The sequence below is a fragment of the Seriola dumerili genome, unplaced genomic scaffold, assembly GCF_002260705.1.
Source record: "Seriola dumerili isolate Sdu_G_001 unplaced genomic scaffold, Sdu_1.0 BDQW01000113.1, whole genome shotgun sequence".
NCBI lineage: Eukaryota > Metazoa > Chordata > Actinopteri > Carangiformes > Carangidae > Seriola > Seriola dumerili.
Window position 1 is genome coordinate 867,399 of NW_019174368.1, and position 23,733 is coordinate 891,131.

General features: G+C 39.9%; 1 protein-coding gene across 3 annotated transcripts in view; it reads left to right on the plus strand.

Moving 5' to 3' along the window:
• Positions 1-4,075: 4,075 nt before the first annotated feature.
• Positions 4,076-23,733, plus strand: part of LOC111223785 (carnitine O-palmitoyltransferase 1, liver isoform-like) — a 42,443-nt gene continuing 22,785 nt past the window's right edge. Inside the window, exons 1-11 of one of the 3 annotated variants that reach the window (XM_022748056.1) lie at positions 4,076-4,171; positions 8,755-8,897; positions 9,499-9,638; positions 11,797-11,974; positions 12,235-12,336; positions 12,553-12,690; positions 13,559-13,636; positions 13,909-14,016; positions 16,674-16,761; positions 17,323-17,518; positions 21,918-22,106. In XM_022748056.1, coding sequence (XP_022603777.1) covers positions 8,757-8,897; positions 9,499-9,638; positions 11,797-11,974; positions 12,235-12,336; positions 12,553-12,690; positions 13,559-13,636; positions 13,909-14,016; positions 16,674-16,761; positions 17,323-17,518; positions 21,918-22,106 — 1,358 coding nt within the window. In that variant the 5' untranslated portion in view covers positions 4,076-4,171; positions 8,755-8,756. Of the gene's footprint in view, positions 4,172-8,623; positions 8,898-9,498; positions 9,639-11,796; positions 11,975-12,234; positions 12,337-12,552; positions 12,691-13,558; positions 13,637-13,908; positions 14,017-16,673; positions 16,762-17,322; positions 17,519-21,917; positions 22,107-23,733 lie in introns of those variants that run through there. The other 2 variants (XM_022748054.1, XM_022748055.1) reach the window with 2 other exon arrangements.

A 23,733-nucleotide genomic window follows, 5' to 3' on the forward strand; every position in this document is an offset into this window, starting at 1 on the left:
GCTAGCATGGCTGCAGGCTTTTAGACATGTGCAGAATCTTAAAGTGATAGACGTGGGGCTGTGTGAGGTACTTATACATAGTCAGTGTATTACCTGCAGTAGTTTGGAGAAGTAGACACGTGTACTGGCATAAAAGCTGAGCGATGTGCTGCTGTTGACCGGATCAGCAGAAAAAACATCAGTTTAAGCGCGCGCTTTATTTTGAATATTTTCACCACTTTATCTTGCTGCCAAAAAGCCCTTTCCTTGGGAACTACATTTTCTCAATCATTGAACTACCGTATTCCTACGCACCAGCACACTTACAATTAGCTCTTTCTGACTCAAACAGCTGTGTGCGCTGTAGGTGCGCTTGTGCGTAGGAATACGATAGTTCAAAATAAAGCATACACTTATTACGTATTGGCGTTTTTTCAGTGAGCATTTTTTTAATGCTTACCCCGTCCACTCTACTTCCACCAGTGTCTACTTCTCCAATCTGGCAGCACACCGATCTGAATCTACTACAGGTAATACACCGACTATGTGTAGGCACCTCACACAACCCCACATCATATAACCCGAACTATTATTTTAAATGATTCATGAACAGCGACTGCAAACACAAATGTATTTTCCTGTCATTTTCATTCCCAGTGAAACAGTCAGTGTTCATTCATGCATACCAGCACCCCGCTGAAGCCATTACACATTCCTAATTGACTTTCAATAGTGTTTTCACTCACTCTGCGCACTTAACTGAATCTTAAATGACCAAGAATGGAGTGAAACACTCATTTGCAGTTTCAGCTGCCAATTTCTGTACTTTCTCAGTCTTTCACAAATTCCTGGAAAGCTGGAAAAGGTGGTTAGAAATTGTCCGTCAACAACCTAGACTGAGTTTACACAAGGGATTAACATCCAAGTACAAACTGGACTCTTCAGATAAGCATCACGCCGTCAGGTGAGGTTTTGGTATGCAATAGTTTTTGAGAGCTTTGGGAAGTTTGCCTGTTCCTCTTGACAGTTTTGTGCTTTTCAGTTGCACAGCACCCTCAGTTGTTAAGTCTGTGCTGGGTTTTAACATTACATGTAAATGTGTCTTTTCCCCTCTTGTGTAATTGGAGGCTTTCTGTTCCCATCCTGGCGTGCGAAGAAGGCCCCCTTAGGAGAATCTAGCAGTGAGGTGCACACATTGGAAAGGTCAAGAGGTCAGGGAGCTTTAAAGTTACACAGACACACACATACACACACACACACACAAACACACACACACACGACAGAGAGTGTTACGTCATGGTCATGTTTTTTTTTTTAACACGAGGTCAGAGTCAACTTCACCTGCATCCACTTTTAGAAAGAGAGAATCTAGTTTAAAGGATAGAAATGGGAAGAAAGTAGAAGAGGAAACAAGGCTGCTCCAGAGTTTGCTCCGCTCAGATTCAAAATCCATTCAAAGACGCAACGGGACCCTCGACACATTTGTGGTTGAGAGCCCCCCCCCCTACTCGCTAAACTCTCCTATTGAAAGAGATCTCACCGCTTCATCCCTCACCCCCCCCTTCACTCCCCCATTCAGCCATTCACTTAACATTTGCTACTACCCCCATTCCTCCTCTTTGTACCTCTTGAATCCTGCTCCACACCCATCCTCTGCACATATCTCACCCCCTTATATAATCAGCACACCCTCACCCCTCCCCTCGTATACATTTTATACACTGTATACTTCAACGCAGATGCTGTGTACATTTGTATACACTGTATGCCTGTCTCTGTCTCCATTGTATGCCATTCATATCTATGTAGCATTCACTATCTTTTATCATCATTGTAGTCACCGTACCACTCTTCTTCTCATCATTATTGCTCATTCTTCCTCTGCAGATAGAATTATACGACTATAATCTCTTGTCTCCCGCCCAGGTGCCCCTTCGCCCCGTGCCCTGCCACACCCACATCCACGACCACCCCCTCATCTCGTGACCCTCCACTCCACACTGTAGAGAACGTTTTTTTTTTCACTCTGGAGAAATTCATGATGTCAGAAAAAAAACTTGAGGGAGGAGCAGGTGTGTGGGGGAGGGTGGGTCGAGAAAAACCGCTAACAAAATAAATGATGACAACAACGACGAAGAGAAATGTCTGTAGTATAATTACAAAAAAGGAAAAGTGCACTATTATGACAATGATTATTATTGCCTGTGAGAAATACTGACCAATAAACAACAATGGAAATATATATATGGGTGTTTGTGTTCTGTTTCATGGTACACACTGTCTTTACTTTTATAGTTCAGTATATACAGTATTAATGCCTAGCAACTAGGCTCTGACCTTGTCGCTCCCCACAAGAAAACATAAGCTGTGAATTTTTTTAATTTTGAAGGCTACATTTGAAGACTGATTGTGTCACAGCGGCACAACTAAGCTGTCCCATTTTGAAGACTCCTTCCAATGAAAAGAGAAATGCGGTCTTCTTTTCCTGGGCAACGAATGCTCCAGCGAGTGGGTTCTTCGTGGCCCAAAACAAATCCTAAAATTCATTTGGCATCGATATAGAAAATAATATGGCAGCAAACAGTCACCAACAGAAAGCCCATTTGGACACAGCTATAAAGCTTGGTACCACTCTTGTATGTGTATGAAAACAGTTGCCGCCTTGGTCTGAAGGAGACAAAATCCACCTATAATCACCTGTAAAGCTCACTGATTGGCACTTTACATCTCGTTTGTTTGTACAACAACCAAAGTGTAAAAATGACATGTCAACTTCATAGGAGATGACAAAAACTTAGTTAGAGGTGCTTATGACCTGTGACGGTTGTTTTGACATTTCCAGGGTTCATGCTAAGATAACTGCCTGAGACATGAGAATGATATTGTCTCTTCTAATTCTTGAGAATAAAAGCAAAAAAGTGTATTTTTACTCTTAACACTTCCTTTTGAAATAGCTTTTTTTTGCATTGTGCAGGGAAGAATACATATATAATAATATACAACATATATGATTAAATAGTTCAATTAATAAATAAATAATGAGAAAAGTAATCTGAAACTTTAAGAAACGGGGGAGTGTGTTGCACCAGGAGACAATGGACTCTTGCCTCAGTGACTATAAAGTCCTTGCTACGGCCCTGTTCAGACATGCTCTCTGCACTCAGTAGGTGACATTTTGGATAAGTGTCATGTGATATTTTTACCTGTATTCTTGTAGAAAAACAATTATATACATATAACTCTAGGCATCATATGATGCAAACCACTGAAGTGTTTCTTGAGTGGAAAAGGGTAATTTAAAGAGATAAAATGCAGTGTATCATCATATGACAATTCGCAGTTGCAAAGGACAATTTGCATTCCAGCTTTTGCTTCTGTGCGTTTTATTTTAAATTCAAGTTTTTATTTAGGTTTTTCTAGTTTGAGTAAAAAAGTAGGTCAAGTGGTGAGGCAAAGTGGGAAATAGAGAAGCTTGTAGTGATGTAAGATTAAAACTATATAAAAAAATGTGAAGTACCTGGAAGAATAAAATAAAACAATAGAAATCCGGTTCTATTTGGTGAAGGCTTATAAAACCAAAATGTATACATCCTTCCGACGTGAGCAGGTCTCAGCGTGTGACGTCATTCACAGTTTCCTGCACGGAGAAAATGAAAGGAAAGAGCTCTCACTTTGACTCTGACACTGATCAAGCGTCAATTATAGACTGTTTTTTGTAGAATTAAAGTGCTATAGCAAATGAAACAAACTATCCATCTATCAAGTAAATTGTAATAGGCTACATCTGCAATACAACATACCAATAAATAAATAAAGTAAGGGAAATTACTTACTATTACTACTTACGAATGACTTCACAAGGCAGAAAATAGTTATAAAACCTGATGGCCTCATCTCATCATACTGTATCTTATTGCCTTCAGGCTACAGCAAAGTTAACGCCTACATTTACACAGCCGTAATTCAACCCCCTGGGTTTTCAACTGAAGTTGAGAGTGAGTCCTCTTCTCACACACAGAACATCTTTGCTCGCTGGAAGTGGCAGTGATTCTTCTGTTGGTGGGTGGTGGGGACGCTTTCGCCGCTTTCACTCAGTGCACCTCTGTCTCAGGCCCAGGAAGCAGGGAGGGGTCCAAACAGACGTTTCTGTATCAGCCTTTTCATCGAGAAAACTCCTCTAAAGACACTTCAGGTAAAAAAAATTGTAATTAATCCTCTCTCATCGAGCTGCTGGTTCAGGTTTTCCCTTCGTTTTGCTCGGCTTCCGTGCATCGCGCTGAGTGGGAGATGGTGCTGATCATGAATGGACCACAGTGTGTTGAGTAGGAGTGATATTACAATAGGCTACAGAGCTATGGGTGTTTGTGCTAATACACTGTACTTTAATAGACGTAATATACGTGTTTGTGTTGAATATCGGCTTTGGGTTTGTTTTTTTTGGGAGCTGGGGGTGTCTCTACACCCACACCCACACAGGCACGGTGTAGTGATGGGGAGCAGCTTTGCTGTGATGCACAGTAACTCTTTTCTTTGACAAAACTGGTTAGTTCAGTCAAATTCAAATAAGTCCCAGCGAGTGTGACAAATCTGTTTGTTAATGTTACTTTTATTTATGTTACTGAAAGCTGCCCGAGGTGAAAAGCTGAACAACTGAAAACCAGTGTTAATACATTTACAGGTAAACACTATGTACTATGTAATGTCAGCCTGGTTCATAGCAGCCTTCACTTTCAAATATGAACATTTCTGGAGTATGGCAGATAAGCTAACTATGGCACAGCATTGACAGGATAGAAATGTAAAGTTAAGCCAGATATTTGGTCTATTTGTTGTTAGCTAACGTTCAGCCGTTGGTAAGAGAAAACAAACAAACAAAAACTCTTTGCAGAACCAACGTGTTAAACTGATGATGATTTAACCAGCTTGGTGTACTGTGTAAACAGTAGCCTGCAGACTGTTTAATTTACATTACACTCAAGCTTTAGTTATTGTGTGTGTGTGTGTGTGTGTGTGTGTGTGTGTGTGTCTGTGTGTGTGTGTGTCTGTGTGTGTTAGTCCGTGCACGCGCACTTCTTCCCGCCGTCCCCGTGTCCGCGCGCTCAGACTGACTGAATGAGCTGTAGCTGCCTTTCTGCTCCAGCAGGTGAAACCTGTTTGTCAGCGTTGTCTGACGATTTTGAATCAAACACTAATTAGTAGCTTTACTAAAATATACCACACAACCTAAGTTTATATGCAACTGTACGGAGGTAGATCAGCGCCACGTGAACATTTTTGAGTTTTTTAGCATTCTGAATTTAATCTCAGAGTTCAAACTTTAAATTTTAACTTAACTTAAACTTGACTTTAAACTCAGAATTTTTCACTTTTTTTTTTTTTTTTAGATTTCTGATTTTTATCTCAGAAATTGAGAAAAAAAAGTCAGGAAATCTTCACAGAATTAATGTTACAGCTTGAGAAGCAGTTTGTGCAACAGACTGAACATTTTTTTCATCCAGGTGGATAGGAAAGTCTGGTATTGTCTTCGGATCAGTGGTAAGTGTTGTTATACAACCTTCTGGGTTTTACAATATCTAGAGGTATCTATTTTTAGTAAAAAAACATGTGACCCCAGTTAAATGTTAGTTGTAATGGAGAAAGGCACAAAGTGGAACTATATTTGGAAGACAAGTGTCATGATACTAAGTGCTGCAGTGTTGCGAGCAGAAGCAGACAAAAAAAGCTGAAGGATATGGATATGTTGCAATTGAACAAGACTTTTCAAACCCTTGTATTTAGATTAGTATTGCAATTACCGTGGACTGGCTAATCCTAGGTCCTGGTTAGAGTTTAGAACATAGGCAAGGGTCAAGACAAAGGTCTGGCTTTTGGGTTAAGAACAGAATTAAGTAAAGTTTAGGGCAAGGAGAACAGTTTGCATGAATGCTAATCATCTGGAGGTCCTCCACAGTACACAAGAATAATGTGTGCATAGCTAAAGCATCAGCAACTGTGAGCTATGTAACAGGCTTACACTTTTCCTCCCACCTTCGTTCTCTCCATTTCATTCATGCACTCACACACAAACAGTGAAATAGCTGTGGGAAGTGAGAAATATGCAGCAATCAATCGCTTGGTTGGACAGAGAGAAGGAGAAGAGATGACAGAGGTCTGCACACACTCACAGACTGTGGCAAACAACCTCATAGGGATTATGTGTTGACCTACTTTCTATAGGTTGTGTGACTGTTACTGTATAGTTGTCATGTCATCGTTCTGTGTGTGTGCCAGAGGCCTCATTCATCTGCAACAGCTGTGCATTATTATGTGTTTTAACAGAGCGGGGCCTCAGAGCTCCTTTCCTGTTGTGTCACACACAAATACACACACTCACAGTGAAAAACCTGGGAAGCCTTTTGGACCTAACAGATATGTTTCAGAGTTGTCATTATCCATTTATCCTGTAAAAATTGAGCAACACAGCAATGACTAAAAGTTTCTGTTAGTTGTCATTATCCATGTGCCTACTCTCTGAAGAGGAAGTAAAGGAATTCAACAAACACACCAAGCTTGTAGAGGCGCTTTCTGTCAGATTTCTGTTTGTCCAGGTCAATGTAGCCACACACTGTCTGCTGCAGACTCAATTGTAAATGTTCCCATGCAAAATTTACTAAACCCAGATAAGGACTTTAGAGATGCAAAACCATATGCTACTGAAAATAACATGGATGTTGTGTGTGTGATATCATCTCATCTGTAGGCTTGTTAAGTAATGTCTTAAAGCTGGGAATTGGAAGTACACTTGCTGGAAACCTTGTCATCTGAGTATAAAAGTCTGTGTCTGGAAAACACTTGCCAATCAGTCCAAGTAACGCCCAAAGATAAAGATTAAGACAGAGGACAAAAGTTACACTCACCCAAAAAAAAGTTATGTGCAACATTACCTCCTTCCTCTTAAACATTGAGTATCTTTTTTTATCTCCTGCATCAGAAACTCTTCTCGGAAATTTCCTGAGTTTTTAGACCATACTCTTGCTGCTGTAGCTGCTCCATCACCATGGCTACGGTCGTTCCTTCTGACACCACGTTCTGCTGTCTATATGCACATTGTAAACATGTCAACACAAGTACCCAACATATAGCTGCATGTTGTGTCCTGGACTTTTAATGTGTACCTCCGGCCCACACAGTGCAACATGCTGGAGGTTCCTACACACATATTTCATCTAGGAACCTTCAGCATGTTGTACTGTGTTGCAAGGGGGACATGTAATAAAGAATGACACAGCTGTCTCTCGGCTGCTTAACTGAGCCTCCACATATGTTTACAATGTACATATAGATGTAACAGAACACCCTCCTGAGCTCTGGCAACCTGGCTGGTTAGGCGGGCAAGTCCACATGCACCAGGTTTCAAACTAATAGAGTGGGTTACCTGCTGCTGAGACGCTTCATCAGCATTGTGTCAACTCGTTTTGCAAAGGGCTGGAATGTAACAGACGTTGGACGCATTTATATTTATAAGTCTTGCACTCCAGCTTTAACATTAACAATAGCTCTGTTGATTGTCAAGTGTCCCAACAAGCCGTGACAGTGTGACAATGAGCCAGCATAAACAATACCAGGAGCCTGAAACTGAAGCAGCTAAATGGAATTCAGCCATCATTCATTTTTATTTACACTCGTGCTTTTCCTCGCTCTTTAAGCACTGCTTTGGAAACATAGATGGTGAAAATAACAACTTGGAAGAAAATATTTATTGAGAACTGGGTTGTTGGGAGTGGCTTCACTTATGAAGCTCATTAAAGCAGAAGCTATAAACTGGATTACTTGTTTCCTCTTTCCTTGCATCCTCCTACAGCTGCTCAGCTGCAAGGATGATGCCAGAGCTTGTAGCTCATAAGTATTAAATAATTCATGTCCAACAGAGGCTGGTGGTTGCTCAGGCACGGCCCCAGAATACTCTGCAGTATATCAACCGCAGGCAGCAACGTGTTTCCTGAGCTGAACTAAACACTTAGTATTTTTCTCTTCATAAACTAAATAAACCCTGCCACAAAGACAATGACTTCCCATCAGTTTGACCATTACATCTGCACAGTGCATTCACTCCACTAATAAAAGAATCAGTCACTTTCACAGTAAAAGTGCAGGGAGTCGTCATGGCAACCTCGACCAACTACCAGTCAGCAATATAAGGATGTACTGGCACACATTGGCCAATATATGAAATACTGGCTATTCTTAAAAATTACTTCTCAATTGTTATCGGCTGCATGGCTTATATTCACAGTATTGTGGTGCCCCTGATAGTTCCCAGATACATGCTAAATATTTAATGATAAAAATACAAATTTTTAGATGACAAAAAATATGCAGCTTTGTTTTTCAACCTTTGGTTGTACATCTACTAACTAAACGTACTGTTAAACAGAGGACTTAACTTACAACAGAAAAGTGTGTTTTTCCTCAGTGGCAGGACTTAATGAGACAACAACATTCCACTGACACATTAAATTACTCAAGTATTTTCACACAGTGCCTTCATACAAGAGAGATGGCAAACACACTGAGCTGCTTTCTGGCTTATGAAACTAGTTGTTATGGACAGTAACTGTCATGAAACTAATTAAAAACCAGTCATTCCAATGTTATTAAATCCTGTTTAATACCAGAAATGATCCCACAGTCACTGTGACGTAATGAATGTCTTCAAGTTGTACGGTTTAACTACTATAAAAAACATTCATCGAGTGATATTGGTGTTTACATTTTTGTTCACTTGTGTTTCCATAGTGATGGCAGAGGCCCACCAGGCCGTGGCGTTCCAGTTCACCATAACACCAGAGGGTATTGACCTGCAGCTGTCCTACCAGGCCCTGAACCAGATCTACCTGTCCGGAGTCCGATCATGGAAGAAACGAGTCAGCCGCATAAGGGTGAGCATGATGGGAAATCTCTACATGTGTGCACATGTGCAGGGATTTTCCTCATATTTGTGCTGATGTCACTGAGTGTAGGCTTTTTCCACTTGTCTAAACCTTTGTGTGAGAGGTAAAGATGTGTAGGGATGTAATTTGTGTGTGAGGGATGAGTGATGAATGCACACAGCCTTATTACATGGTGTGAATTCCCATCTGTACAGCTTAAGAAAGATGAGCCCTTTCCTAACATGTAGTGACATGCATGTTTTCCAGCTGGGGTGCCAAAGACACAGTTGTTTGTGCATGTGCAGTTGTGTGTTGTTGTCGTAGTCGTGCTCAAAAAACAAACTTCTAAAATTTCTTTATCAACCTGCCATTCCTACTGATGAGTAAATGTTGTAAGGTTGAACCCACAAAAATGTAGTTACTTTTTTCTTGTCAACATTAGAAAGTTGACAAAGTTAAACCCTTAATGAGAAATGTGAAGGGAGCATCAGTTTGTCAAATGTTCTCTCGCAACAGGAATCCAGTTGTTTCTCATATTAACTGTGTTTTCTGCAGTTTTGGCTGTTTTCACTAATCATAATGCCTGTTGTTTCTTCTTCTGTGGTAACAGAACAGGGTGATTAAGGGAGTATACCCAGCCAGCCCTTCCTCTTGGCTCTTTGTCGTCATAGCGATCCTGGCCACCATGTACATGCGCTCAGATCCCAGCATGGGGCTCATCGCCAAGATACAGCAACACCTGCCACTAAGGTACACAGACGCACACACGCACATTTTTCATTATCGTTATCATAAGTTTAATGTAAATCTGCTGTGGCACAAATTGCATGCTCTAAATAAATCAAGGATCAAGGATGGTTGATAGTTTTTTGTTTGTATGGTTTTAAGATGGTCAAATTGGTGCATGATATAAACCCAAGCTGCCAGGCTGATTAAAAAGACTGGCCGATCATATTGATGTCGTCTAAATTATCAATGCAAAGCAATTATTAGCTAACACAGTGTAATACTTGAAAATACAACCAGAACAGTACAACTTCCAGGTGGATAATGGCTGATTATTGTATATGTATGCCAGTAAGTACAGAGAGCAGTGACAAGTTGATTATTCTGCTGTAAAACATCCTGCTTACTTCATATCTTATTCATAATAATAATAATAAAAAAAAATCTAAGGGATATACTGTACATCCCAGATATATCGTTAACAGATTTTTAAAAACTTCTTTTTTAAAAGTCAAAAATCCAGTATCGGTCACACTATACTTCCAGCTGTAAGTCACAGCTCCACTTTAAAAGGAAGTCTTACCAGTAACAGTCAACAGGGAAAGCGTTGGAGTTTTACTGATCCAAACAAACAGATGTTCATAAATAAATCTGATGAGTCATTATGGAGCAGTGTGGGCGTGGCGCCTGCACTTCACCTTTCCTCTACTTCTCTCCCAGTCTATACACTTACTGTTGTTTTAGGTACTTACAACATTGCTGAGTCACTGTCTAACCTCATACACACACCTGCCATGTTCCACCCTGATAACAAGAGGAACTAGACTAGCTCTCAGTGGAGTGCAATAACTCCACCAAGAACAAACAATTCTTAGCCATAGACATAAACACCATTAATATTGATGGTCTGATTTTTTACATCAAGATCCAAACTTTATTTCCTGAGGAAAAAAAAAAAAAAATATCCTGGGACTGCCCCTTGAACCAGATCAGCACCACAATTCAATGATTCAATGCCTCATCCCTCCACCAAGTTTGCTGCAAATCAGTTCAGTAAATAGCAGTTCCATATAAAGGGCAGCCGGACGATAGAAACTCAGCAACTTCATCACTGCTGTTTCAAGTGTTGATGTCAGTAGTTAGTTTATTCATGTGAAAGAAAGACTGTGAGAATGCACCCGTAGGGAAAATGTTCTGGGGCAGCTGAAAGAGGTCGACCCCGGTGTAACCAAAACCTGTGGAGCGTTTGTGTCAGTTAGGAATAGAGGCTCTGTTGTGCAATTTGCCTCAGAGCCGAGGTGCTGTTTAATAGAAGAGTACTCACCCAGGCGAAAAAGAAAAGTTTTTGTCTTAAAGAGAAAGTTTCTTTCCTGATTTGATCGAATCCTAACATGTCTTATGTAAAAAAAAAAAAAGATTTATTAAAATTTGTTTTTGAAATTTTGTATTTTCATGCCTCTGTAAAGCACTTTGCCTTGTGTCTGAATGGTGCAATATAAATAACCTTGCCTTGCCTGAACATGCTTTTTCCATACCAACATTAATATTCAGATATTGAAATCAACCCTGGGGCTTCTGTTTGTGAATATGTGGACTTTGACACCTCAGAGTGTCTAGCAGCACTTTATTATTATTATTATTATTAGTATTATTATTATTATTATTATTATTATTTATTATTTCTTAACATCATTGTATTTGTGCCATTTTATCCTCATACCCCATATTATTATTCCCCATTTTCTAGATTCAGGTGTCTTTTCTTTTTAAAAAGCCACTTCCTCATTAATCCAGCAGATGTTGCTGTTGTACTTTTGTTGTAAATTTTACTTCTGTTTCCTCACAGTGAAATGTGACATGAGAAATGTGGGATGGATTGAGATACTCATGCACTTTTTTCTTTTTTAAAGTTTTGCCAAAGGCATCCATTATTTAAGGTGGTTCACTTCCATCCATGACCATTTACAGATTACTGTCCCAGCATCTATCATTGTCTTAGGCTCATCCGTGTGTACAGTGTGCATTATCTACCTTCTGCTGGTTGTTATGGTGCATAAGTTTGGAGAGATGACAGTCTTGTATCTTTATTTTTTAGGTTGGAAAAACCTAACTTGAATTAATGGTTTTACAACACACTGTAGTATTAGTGCTCTAATGCTACTTTCCTCTCGCCTCTGTCCAGTCTCCATGTCTCCCTCAGTGCCCAGGGTCAGACTATGGTGTCAGCGCTGGTCTTCAGCACTCTGCTGTGGCTCTCCCTCATCCTCGCGCTCAGGTTCTGCCTCAAGCTGCTGCTGTCCTATCACCAGTGGATGTTTGAACAACACGGCCGTGTTTCCAACACCACTAAAGTCTGGGTGGTAAGACGTACTCCTACTTGATATCACAGCTCCCTCCTGAGGCCACTCTGCAGAGGTTGTTTTAGGTCATGCACACAAAATTGCTCCTTCCATATCATTTTTCTTCACTGTTGGTGAACAAAATTATAACAAAATGGCACCATGCAAAGGAAGCAATAAAATATTTAGAGAGTTGTTTCTACATACTACATGTGGTGTCTGTTATATTTAAATAGTTACTGAAAATTTCACAAATATCCATCTCTCTCTCTTTCCCGCAGACTCTGCTAAGGTTATTATCAAGCAGGAAGCCTCTGCTCTACAGCTATCAGACCTCTCTCCCTCACCTGCCTGTTCCTGCCATCAAAGACACACTGAGCAGGGTGAATATACACACACAAACACACCGGCATCTTCTCTATGTATGAATCAATATTTTATGTATGTGCTGTCCATATATTCATCTAAATGAAGTGAATGAAATGAAATAACCCTAAACCAAAGAACCTTGGATTTGACTCTCTTCTCTACTCTCTCTCTCTTCTCTCATCACTCTCTCTCTCTCTCTCTCTCTTTCTTTCTTTCTCTCTCTCTCTTAGTACCTGGAGTCCGTTCGCCCTCTGTTGACTGATCCCGAGTTTAAACGAATGACTGAACTGGGCAATCAGTTTGAGTCCAGCCTGGGAAACCGTCTCCAACGCTACTTGAAACTGAAAGCTCTGTGGGCCACAAACTATGTAAGTACGCACGCACGCACGCACGCACGCACGCACGCACGCACGCACGCACGCACAAATAACTAACCATACATAAACAGCTGAAAAGCCTCCTACCCAAAAGCCACACCATCTTTCATTCTTGGCTTTCTTCCTCACCATTTAGTGCCTGTATTTGTGCACAGTTGAGCATATTAAAATATATCACTTCCTTTCCTGAGGGTCTGCCAATGTCTCTGACCTTTTAAAGGAAAGTGACTGTAAATTTTAATTTAAAGGTCCCATATTGTGTAAAGGTAGATTTCCATGTCTTGTTTAATAAGGCAGTTTCTAGGAAGCTTTCAGAACATCCCAAAACAGGAAGTACACAGTCTGGATCAATTTGTTTCCTAATAATTAAAAGTCTCATGTGAGATTTAAATAGTCTTTTTTGATTATAAAGCAGGTCTAGGTTCTATATCAATAAGTCCACAGAGAAATGCACACAGCCTGTATTCAGAAAACTGAGTCATGAAATGAGCCCTCAGGACTATTACTATGTGATTTCACAACAAAGCAGTAATCTCTCTCAGCCTTGCCCCAACCCCACCCACCAGACCCGAGCCTGTGAGAGGAGTTGCAAATCAACACTGAGATGGTTTTTGGTTCCTAATACAACAACTATTTCTTCTTACGGATCAACACTTCAAATAAAGCAATGGAAAAGTTTAAAATATGGTACCTTTTAAAGAAATGACAGATTTTCTGCTTCATTGGTGACAGGTATTCAAGCTTGGAAAGTCTTGATATTTTCTATTTTAAACACAGAATATCTAGTATCTCTTTGCTGTGTTTTTTCCTTTTGTTTTGAAGGAATAAATAACAAATTTAATGTCCCGTTATGTTCCAGGTGAGCGACTGGTGGGAAGAATACATCTACTTGAGAAGCCGAAGTCCTATCATGGTCAACAGTAACTACTATGGCATGGTAACCAGCTTTGGAGATAAAGTTGAACCAAATTGGAAGGAAGCATATCTCCTTCTTATTCATCAGCTCTGTTTGTGTCTTTCTTTTCTATCCTCCTTCCATTCCTTAACTTCCTGGTCTTACTTAGATGGTCCTTACAATCCCATTTTAAACCTCTGCTCTCTTATTGTCTTATCATACAGTCAGATAAGAGAATTATGTAACAGTTTCCTCTTCATCTGTTTGTTTTCATAATCATAAATCTTGTGATTGTAATTTTGTTGCCTGTGCAGGACTTTCTGTATGTGACCCCGACCCCGGTGCAGGCTGCCAGAGCAGGCAACACTATAACTGCCCTGCTGCTCTACCGCCGCAAGGTAAACCGAGAGGAACTCAAACCGGTAAGACTTTACACATTTTGGCACAGTTGGTGTATCAGTGGGTTGAATTGTTTGTGTGTGTGTTGGAAAGGATACCATGTCTTCAAGACAGTGTAGCTTTGATATTTATATAATCAAATAAAATAACACTTTTAGTTGATGTAAGGGTGGAAAGTGTAGTGGGGAAACATGTGAGTGAGGTAGTGATAACAGTTCTGATATCAATGCTAACAGTTAGGAGGGAAAGATTTCAGGAATTTCCTGAGTACTACAAGTGAGCGAGTGGTTAGAGGACACAAACAACCATCACATTGACATTCAGTATTCAGACCCTTTTCTCAGCACTTAGTTGAAACACCTTTGGCGATGATTACAGCCTGGAATCTTCTTTGGTTTGCCTTGGATTTGGGGATTTTCTGATCCTCTCAAGCACTGTCAGGTTGTATGGGGAACAGCAGTCAACTGACTTTTACTTAAGTCTCTCCAGAGTTGTTTAACTGGGTTCATGTCAGAACTCTGGCTGGGTCACTTAAGGACATTCACTGAGTTTTCAGTAAGTTATGCCTGTGTGTCTTGGCTGTGAGATGAGAATCATTTTCCAGTTGTCCAGTTGGACGGTGAACCTTCATCCCAGTTTGAGTCCCTGTGCACTGTGAGCAGTATTGGAACAGTGATCCCAATTCTTTTATTTTTGCTGTAGACGGAAAACATTTGGGTTTGACATCAAAAGATGAATATGAGACGACATAAACATTTCAGCTTTTATTTCCAGGTGTTTACATCTGGATCTGATGCACAACTTTGAAGATAGCACCTTTTGTTTGAAGACACCCATTTTTCATGTGAGCAAAAGTATTGGAACATGTGACTGACAGATGTGTTTTGCTGCCCAGGTGTGGCCTATTACATTGATTATTCAAACAATAAATAGCGCTGAATGTCTACGCTCATTTATAGTTAGAGGTGTAACCAAGATGAAAACCAGAGAGCTGTCTATGGATGAAAAAAAAGCAATTGTGAAGCTGAGAGAAGATGGAAAATCAATTAGAGCCATTGCACAACATTGGCCATAGCCATAATCTTCATTGATGATGTAACACATGATGGCAGCAGCAAAATGAACTCAGAAGTCTACAGAAACATTTTGTCTGCCAATTTAAAGAAAGATGCAACCAAACTGATTGGGAGATCCTTCATCATGCAGCAAGATAATGACCCAAAACACACTGCAAAAACAACAAAGGAGTTCATCAGGGGGCAAGAAGTGGAAGGTTTTAGACTGGCCAAGTCAATCTCTAGACTTAAACCCTATAAAGCATTTTGCCTGCTAAAGAAGAGACTGAAGGGAGTAACCCCCCAAAATAAACAACAACTGAAAGAGGTTGCGGTGAAAGCCTGGAAAAGCATCACAAATGAAGAATGCAAAAGTTTGGTGATGTCAATGGGTCACAGGCTTGATGCAGTTATTGCAAGCAAAGGAATTGCAACTAAATACTAAGTCTTATTCACTTAATCTAATTTAAGTCTATCTGTTCCAATACTTTTGCTCACCTAAAAATTTGGTGTTCCGTTACAAATAATGCTATCATCTAAGTTGTGTATCAGATCTAGATGTAAATTCCTGGAAATAAAAGCTGAAATGTTGATCTCTTGTCTCATATTCAACTTCTGATGTCAAACCCAAATGTTTTCAGTCTACAGCAAAAATAAAGTAATTGGCCTCACTGTTCCAATACTTTTGGAGGGGAGTGTATCTGTATTTTCCCTCAATCCGGACCAGTCTCCCTGTCCCTGCCCCTGAAAAACACCCCCACAGTATGATGCTGCCTACACAGTGCTTCACCATTGGGATGGTGTTGGGCAGGTGATGAGCAGTGCCTGGTTTCTCCCAGACATGATGTTTAGAGCCAAGTCTCCGATCTTGGTTGCATCAGACCAGGGAATCTCGTTTCTCACAGTCTGAGAGTCCTTTAGGTGCTTTTTTTTTTTTTTTTTTTACAAACTCAAAGCAGCTTTTCACTGAAGAGAGGCTTCCGTCAGACCACTCTGCCATAAAGCCCAGATCAGTGGAGTGCTGTAGTGATGGTTCTCCTTCAGGATCTCTGGAGCTCAGCCAGAGTGACTATTGGGTTCTTGGTCACCTCTCTTACCAAGGCCCTGATCAGTCAGTTTGCTTTGGCATCCAGCTCTAGGAACAGTCCTGGTAGCTTCAAACTTCTTTCATTGAAGAATGGTGGACGCCACTGTGCTCTTGGGAACCTTCAACCTTCACCTGCAGCAGTTTTTCTCTTGTAGCCTTCCCTCAGATCTTTGCCTCGACACAATCCTGTCTCTGAGCTCTGCAGGCAGTTCCTTCCTCCTCATGGCTTGGTTCTTGATCTGATAAGTATCTGTCTAAGAAGTGTCTGAATACTTAGTAGAACTCTTAATATGATACTTACTAATATTATTTCAGTTTTTCCGTTTTTTAATAAATTTGCAAATAATTCAAAAATTCTATTTCGCTTTTGTCATTATTATATTCAGTGTGGATTGATGAGGGGAAAAAGGGAGGTGATTGATTTTTATAGCCACTACATATGCACATTTATAACTATCTTCCCTTCTAGTTTAGAAAACTGAGTGTTATAACCAATAGATATTAATAATCAATGTATGTGTGTGTCTCTGTGTGTCAGAGTCGTGTTCCAGGTACTGTCATCCCTCTGTGTGCCGCTCAGTGTGAGAGGATGTTCAACACAACACGCACTCCAGGAGCTGAGACTGGTAACACACACACACAAACACACTCACACACTGTGTTGCTGCAGATGTATACTATAGCTTATTGTTTATTTGATAGAATTCTGTCAGCCGATGCTCGTACGCTGAGCTAGTCCTCCAGGAAACAACGGGTAATAAGAGTGCTGCAGGGATGATGTATTTTTATAGGCAAACCCAGATGTTAGGCAAGGTACTAATAAATCGCAAAAGCGTGAGTATATAAACACAACGGTGCTTTGAAGGTGGACTGGTGAGTTGATTGGTTTTCATGTTCACTGTTATGACATTTAACACCCCCCAACAACCTCTGTAGTCTCATTTGGCCACTTGTTAGCAACAGCCCCTAAAGAAATCACGACTGGTGTATTGGTGTGTTTTATGTTGTAGAATAAAATGTGAAAATGTGTTTGGGACGAGGGAACTTGAGGTGCTAAAATGCTAATTCATTTCTGGGTTTTTGGACTCATTCCTGCAGCACTCTATGTTCTGTCTTGTATAAAAAGATATTAAACTGTAAACTAGTAGGACTACCAAAACTAGGAATAACCTCCCTCTCCTCCACAGACGTGCTACAGCACTGGCAGGACAGTGAGTTTGTGGCGGTGTACCACAAGGGGCGCTTTTTCCGCCTGTGGGTGTACCGGGCAGGCCGACTGCTGTCTCCCAGGGAGATCGAGTACCAGGTCCAGAGGATTTTGGATGACTCCTCACCCCCGCAACCCGGAGAGGAAAAACTGGGGGCTCTCACTGCTGGAGACAGGTAGGAACAGTGGGGTGGGTGTACGCTCCAGTGTGGTGTACTGTACAGTATATTGTGATTGTGGCTCTTACCTATAGAACTTTGTTTGTAATTTTGATACAATGTTAATGGCTGAATGCAAAGGAATCATCCCACTATCAGATGTCAAAACTAAACATATGGACCTGCTGACCTCTCTACTGAAATCGCTTTTTAGATTTTTATTTTTACTTTAAGAACAAGTGTATAATAAAGACAAACAAGAAACCACTACACACAAGCCCCAAGGGAGCCTAAAAGTACAAGTCAGATGTCACAAACTTCATCTCATTCAAATAAAGACAGGAAACAATGTCACTGAGCCACTTCTTAAAACAGAATTTGCATCTCAAAATAACCATTTATATATAACCTTAAAGCCTGCTGGATCACATAAAGCAGTTTTTAGGGAGCTTTCAGAACAACACAAAACAGGAAGTACACAGACTGGATGGATTTGTTTGCCAATAATTAAAGGTTCCATATTATATAAAGGTAGATTTCCATCCCTTTTTTTTGATTATAAAGCAGGTCTAGGTTCTATATTAATACTGTGAAAGTATCAAAGCCTCAGTCCACAGAGAAATGTTCACAGCTTATATTCAGAAACTGAATGAGCTGGCTGAGAAAAGGAAAATATGGGACCTTTTAAAGCAAAAACATGGGGTCCTGATCCTGAAGTATAGACACAAGCTGCAGTGCGTCTGATCACTGGGAGGCACCAGAGCACACAGACTACACCAGGCTAATGCTTTTAGGGTCTGTTTACATTTTATTGCACACAGATGACTAATTAATGGTTACACACAAGCACTGATCTCTACATGTTTATCAATTACATCTTTAACAAAGATATAAAAAAGGTCAGTCAACAGCATATTTTTGCACTGATTATTTTGGCAACGTACTAACAATAATTGCAGGAAGGGCTTCGGAAATCTTTTTATTGACATCATCATTGCAATATAACTTGACATAATCTGTCAGGGATGTCTGTGGGAACAGAAGCTTGTGCTTGTTTAAGTTTGAGCCAGAACCCTGCTTTTAGCTTTTGCTTTTGCTCCACTTCTACATTAAGGCATTCATTAATGCCCACTACCACTGTTGATAAGATCACATCATTAAATTACAGTGCATTACACTAATGGAGCCTTATTGTATTGATTACACTGAAAATGCATAACTTTTCAGTTTTGTGAGGACTAACACATCTTCATCTCCTCGTTTGCTGTTTTGTGGTTTTGTGACCGACGTATACCTTTAGAATAACTTTCAAGTAGAATGTAAAAGTGCAAAAATATCAGCCAAATTTTAAAAAGGCCAGTTGTGTTGAAATGTTTATCAGATTTTGACAGTGGTCTCACAACACTCTTAATGAATGTAGGAAGAGGACTTGAAGGTCACATCTGTTGTTATGGAATTTTGGGCCTAAATCCTATTTGTGTTACATCACTGCCATTTTACAAATCATACTCAAACACTGTAGACTGTTTTCCTTCCAGGCAACTATTGGTCTCTGTGTGTTTCGTTTGGAGAAATTTTGAATTTACTTTACAATAGGTTTCTGAATTTTTACTACATTTCCTAAATATCAGTCAAAGACTATGAGAATCATTCATTAGATTTATTATTTTATTACATGATATGGGCAATGTAAATTAGTGTGAATACAAATCTTAAATGTTGCATGAGATGTTTTTCCACTTGGCTGAGATGGAAAAACAGGAGTGTTTGTTGATAGTAGATTTCCTGCAGAGTGATGTAAACTAAGGGCATCTGTCCATATAGGGTTTTCTTTTCTAGCTGCCACGGCCCTGAGGAGCGCCTTGTCCAAGAAACCTCTGGGCAGTGGGTGTGAAGCCCCCAACCAATAACATAGTAATGATATAATGATAATATAACAGTGTGCAGGGTGTGAGGGGAGGACTATAAAGGCATAGCTACCAGGTTACACTGCTGTCTCCGTCTGTTACAACCTGTAGATGTTTAGGAACAAGAGAAGCAGCTGTTTGATGATGGTATCAGGTGGGTACTGTCGTTTGTTCTTTAGCACCAACAAAAACGGTATAACCATAACACAAATGAATCACTTGGCAGAGAAAAAAGAGAAAGGGCAGCGGATGGCGCCAAAACATAAAACAAACTTAAAATAAAAACCCCGCCTCCTAACCTGACTAATCCTATCTGCCCTACCAGAACACAACGGAAATTACCTGTCAAACCAAAAAATAACGTCTAGCAGCCACTTATAACCTAGTGTTGCTAATAAACAGGAAAGACCACACAATAAGTTAAACTAACAATGAACAGTATTCATAATTGATGTCCTTAAAACTGTCAGTCTGGTTGTTTGTTTTTCAGAACCAGACTTTCAACTTTCAGGCTTCAGGTTTTCAGCAGTCCCTTCAGTTCAACAAGAATGAGGAAGAAGGAACCCCTGGTCACAGCTGAGCAGATAACATAACAGTGCTCTCTGTGACAGGGATATTAACGATATTAACTGAGGTTTCCCTACAGTGTAAAGTTAGTTAGTTATAGTTAAAGTGTCTATAATTCTGTATGTGTAGCTCTAGATTTAAAAATATCAAGTCAGTCATTATCAAATCTTAATTACAGTATATGTTAAAATATTAGGCTTGAAATATACATTAAGCGTTAACATTAGTCCTTATCGTGCTGCTTTGTTTTGAGTAAAGATTTATGGGATCGCAACCGGATGACAGCCCAGTGTTTTTAAGAGGACAGCTCTTGGCATCATTTGAAAAAGGGGAAAGAATATTTTTTGCTTTGTCATCCATTCAGTGATAAGTTGTTAGTCACACTTGATGTCCATGGTGCTGCGGGAAAACAGTGAGAGGAACACAAACGGGGGCAAACAGCAGACTTAAAAAGAGAAATAGAAAGATGAACTCATGAGCAAAAGAATGAGGTTTCTGTTAGGTGTGACACTCTCATAAGAAAAGCTGTTGAAACCTCACAGGGAGATTAATGACCAGGAGAAGGCTTGTATTGAATTTTATTTTTTCACCGAGGCTGATTCTCTAACTTTGTTCGACTTGGAGAAATAACTTTTATTACGCTGCTCTCCTGGTTCTGCTGCATCAGTTTTGATCCTTTTTTGTTTTAAACTGTTCATCGTGAATCAAAGTGCAATAGTGTCACAATAAATTCAATACATGTATTGTATTATAAGAACAATCATTATTTGCTGCTGTAATAATTATAATAGGTATAATGTTCATCATGTTTGCCACTTTAGTTTAGCATGTTAGCATGCTAAGAATTGGTAATTAGTTCTAAACACAAAGTAGTGCTGAGGCTGATGGGAATTTTAGTGGTCATAAGTATTTGACAAATTGAAAATTTGAACTTACAACAGTGTCAGATGAAAGTTTTAAGGATCACCAAAGTTATGAACATCAATGTGTGTAGCAATTGCATGGCAATTCATCCAACAGTTGTTAAAACATGTCTCCAAAACCTCAAAATTTCTACCTTATGGTAAAAAGGCAGGGGATCATCATCATCATTGTTGTCTTCTTCTCTGGACCATGAATGTCTGTACAAACTTTTTTTAGAATCCATCCAGTAGTTGTTGAGATATTTCAGTCTGAAGTCAGATGAGGGACATGAGTCCACTGGAATTATTTATTAATGCAATGTAATTTAGAAACCTGAATTTGTGATTATTAAAGTTCCATTAGGAGTGAAGATGGTTGTAATCATACTGTTAATGACTTTCTCTTTGAGCACTGAGGTTCAGTTTCCCTGGAGTCGGAGTACTTGATTGCCGTCTGGCTTTAATAACATCATTCTGCTTTTGGTTGTGTGATTTTTGTAAAAATGATTTATATTTAGTGAGGTTTGTTTTTGTTTAACTCTCCCTCTTGGTATGAGTGTTTTTTGAGATTTGAGCCCTCTAATTGGCTGATAGTTTAGATACTCAGGAAGGGAAACTGGCCATAAATATAGACAAACAACAAACTATTTGCCCATGAGGATCCATTTATCCAAACTGGGTTTCAGCGTGTTGATTCATCACTAAGTTCATATTTCATATTGAGCCAAAGTGGTAACATTACTTATGAAAATATGACAAAGTGAGGATGCAGTGTTGTAACCAATGCCAAGTACATCTTGGATATTCTCAGAGTTCAAGGTGTCATTTTGATTAGACATCTGCAGCTTCCTCTTTCATGAACTCTGTGCTCTTGAGACTCTTCCTGCGATTTTGCGTGATTTATACATTTTTAAATCATCATTTGTGATCGATTACACATCTGTGTTCTTATATGTTGGCAATGTATATGGATGGATGATAATGATGACAATCATGAGTCTGAAGTGTCTCACCATTTATATGTTTCACCCACATTCTTAGGATTCCTTGGTCTCAAATGAGGAAGCAGTACTTCAGCTCCGGCGTCAACAAGCGATCGCTGGATGCCATCGAGAGGGCAGCCTTCTTTGTGACCTTGGATGATGAAGAGCAAGGCATGAGGGGAGAGGACCCAGCAGGAAACCTGGACCGCTACGCCAAGTCCCTGCTCCATGGGAAATGTTATGACAGGTGAGGAGGAGAGAAAGTGGAGGCCTTAAGATAATTACCAAAGATACATTATCTTGAACTATAAGGTGCTTTTTGGTTACTTATGAATTCTGAAATATAAAACGAGAATGAAACACCATCCAGCACTGAGTATGGTACATCACCTGAAGCAAATGTTATAAATTAGATTAATATTTAGACTAAACAGACAGATTCAGTTCATTTCAGTTTTATTTGTATAGTGCTAAGTTGTAACAAACTTTACAGGGTAAAGTCAAGACTTTGCAATATTATGGAGAAAAACCCAACAGTTTCTACAATGAGCAGCAGTGGGGAGGAAAAACTCCCTTTTAGGAAGAAAGCTCCAACAGAATCAGGCTCAGGGTGGACGGCCATCTGCCTCGACGGGTTGGTTGAGAGGAGAAAGTAATTAAAGTAATCATGGCAAGATTCCTCCCAATTGCCATTGCAGTAAGATCAGATAAAGTGATGAAGATAAAGGTTTTTCTTTCATTTAGATTTTCTGTATGCTGGGTGGCCGACTGTCTGTCGGACTCATCCTGATGCAATTCTAGCTGCTGTTTGGATCATATCAGAACAGTTAGTGCTTCACATTATTGTTCTAGTGTAAATAACACAGCGGTGAGACGCTCTGTTCTTGTACATTTTGTGTGTAAAACATAGACAAACAAACTAGTGTGCAATAGAGAGCAGCAAAATTAAAACTAAACCCGGCACTGGTTAAAAATAAAGCAGACAGGTGGGAAAATAATATGTCATCAACAGGGTTGAATATCAGTTCTCAATACTGTCTGTAGTACCAAATATCAAAAAGTGTCAAGAACTAAAAGTTGGCACCAAGTCTTTGGTCTGATTATTAAAAGGAATAGTTTGCCATTTTGTAATATAATATTATTTTATTATTTGCTTTTTTTCTTTCCTGCCAAGAAACCATGAATATAAATACATACATAAAAACCAAGGTCACAAGAAACCTGGGTGTCTTGATCACCAGCTGTCTCTCTCCGACCATGTTGCATCCGTCTCCCAGTTTTGCTGCTTCTCACAATACAACATCAGAAAAATCAGGCTTTGCATGACCCAGCTCCTGGTCCAGGTCATGGTTCTCTCTCGCCTCAACTACTGCAGTGCTCTTCTGGCGGTCCCCCCTTCATGCACAGTGAATGTCAGAATGCAGCAGCCTGTATGGTCTTTGATCAGCTCAAAAGGGAATTCTTTGCCTGATCTCCTCGCACTTATTGAATAGATGTAGTACTTACACCAAGGTCTCCTACTGCACTAAAGCTTTAAAGGTGCTGGAAGACAGATTTTGTGACCTTTGGGCAGAGCTGGATCCCTGTTTCCTCCTTTTTCCAGTAAGCCTACAGGAATGTTGCTGGCCTGTAACTTTTGCCTCATTGCTTGCACTGGATGTTGCACTCACTGGCCCAAAAATCATTTTATACAGAATCACTGGAAAAGGAGGAGCTGCAGAACACTGAATGCATTTATTTTTCCATTTTAATCTAACTCTGAGGAGGAAAGCAAGATAGCATATTTCTTAAAATTGTATTTTTTCTTCAACCCACTGATTCATTGCTCCTGCTTTGCACAGTCAACAGTTTTGCAACACTTTAGCTCACACTCC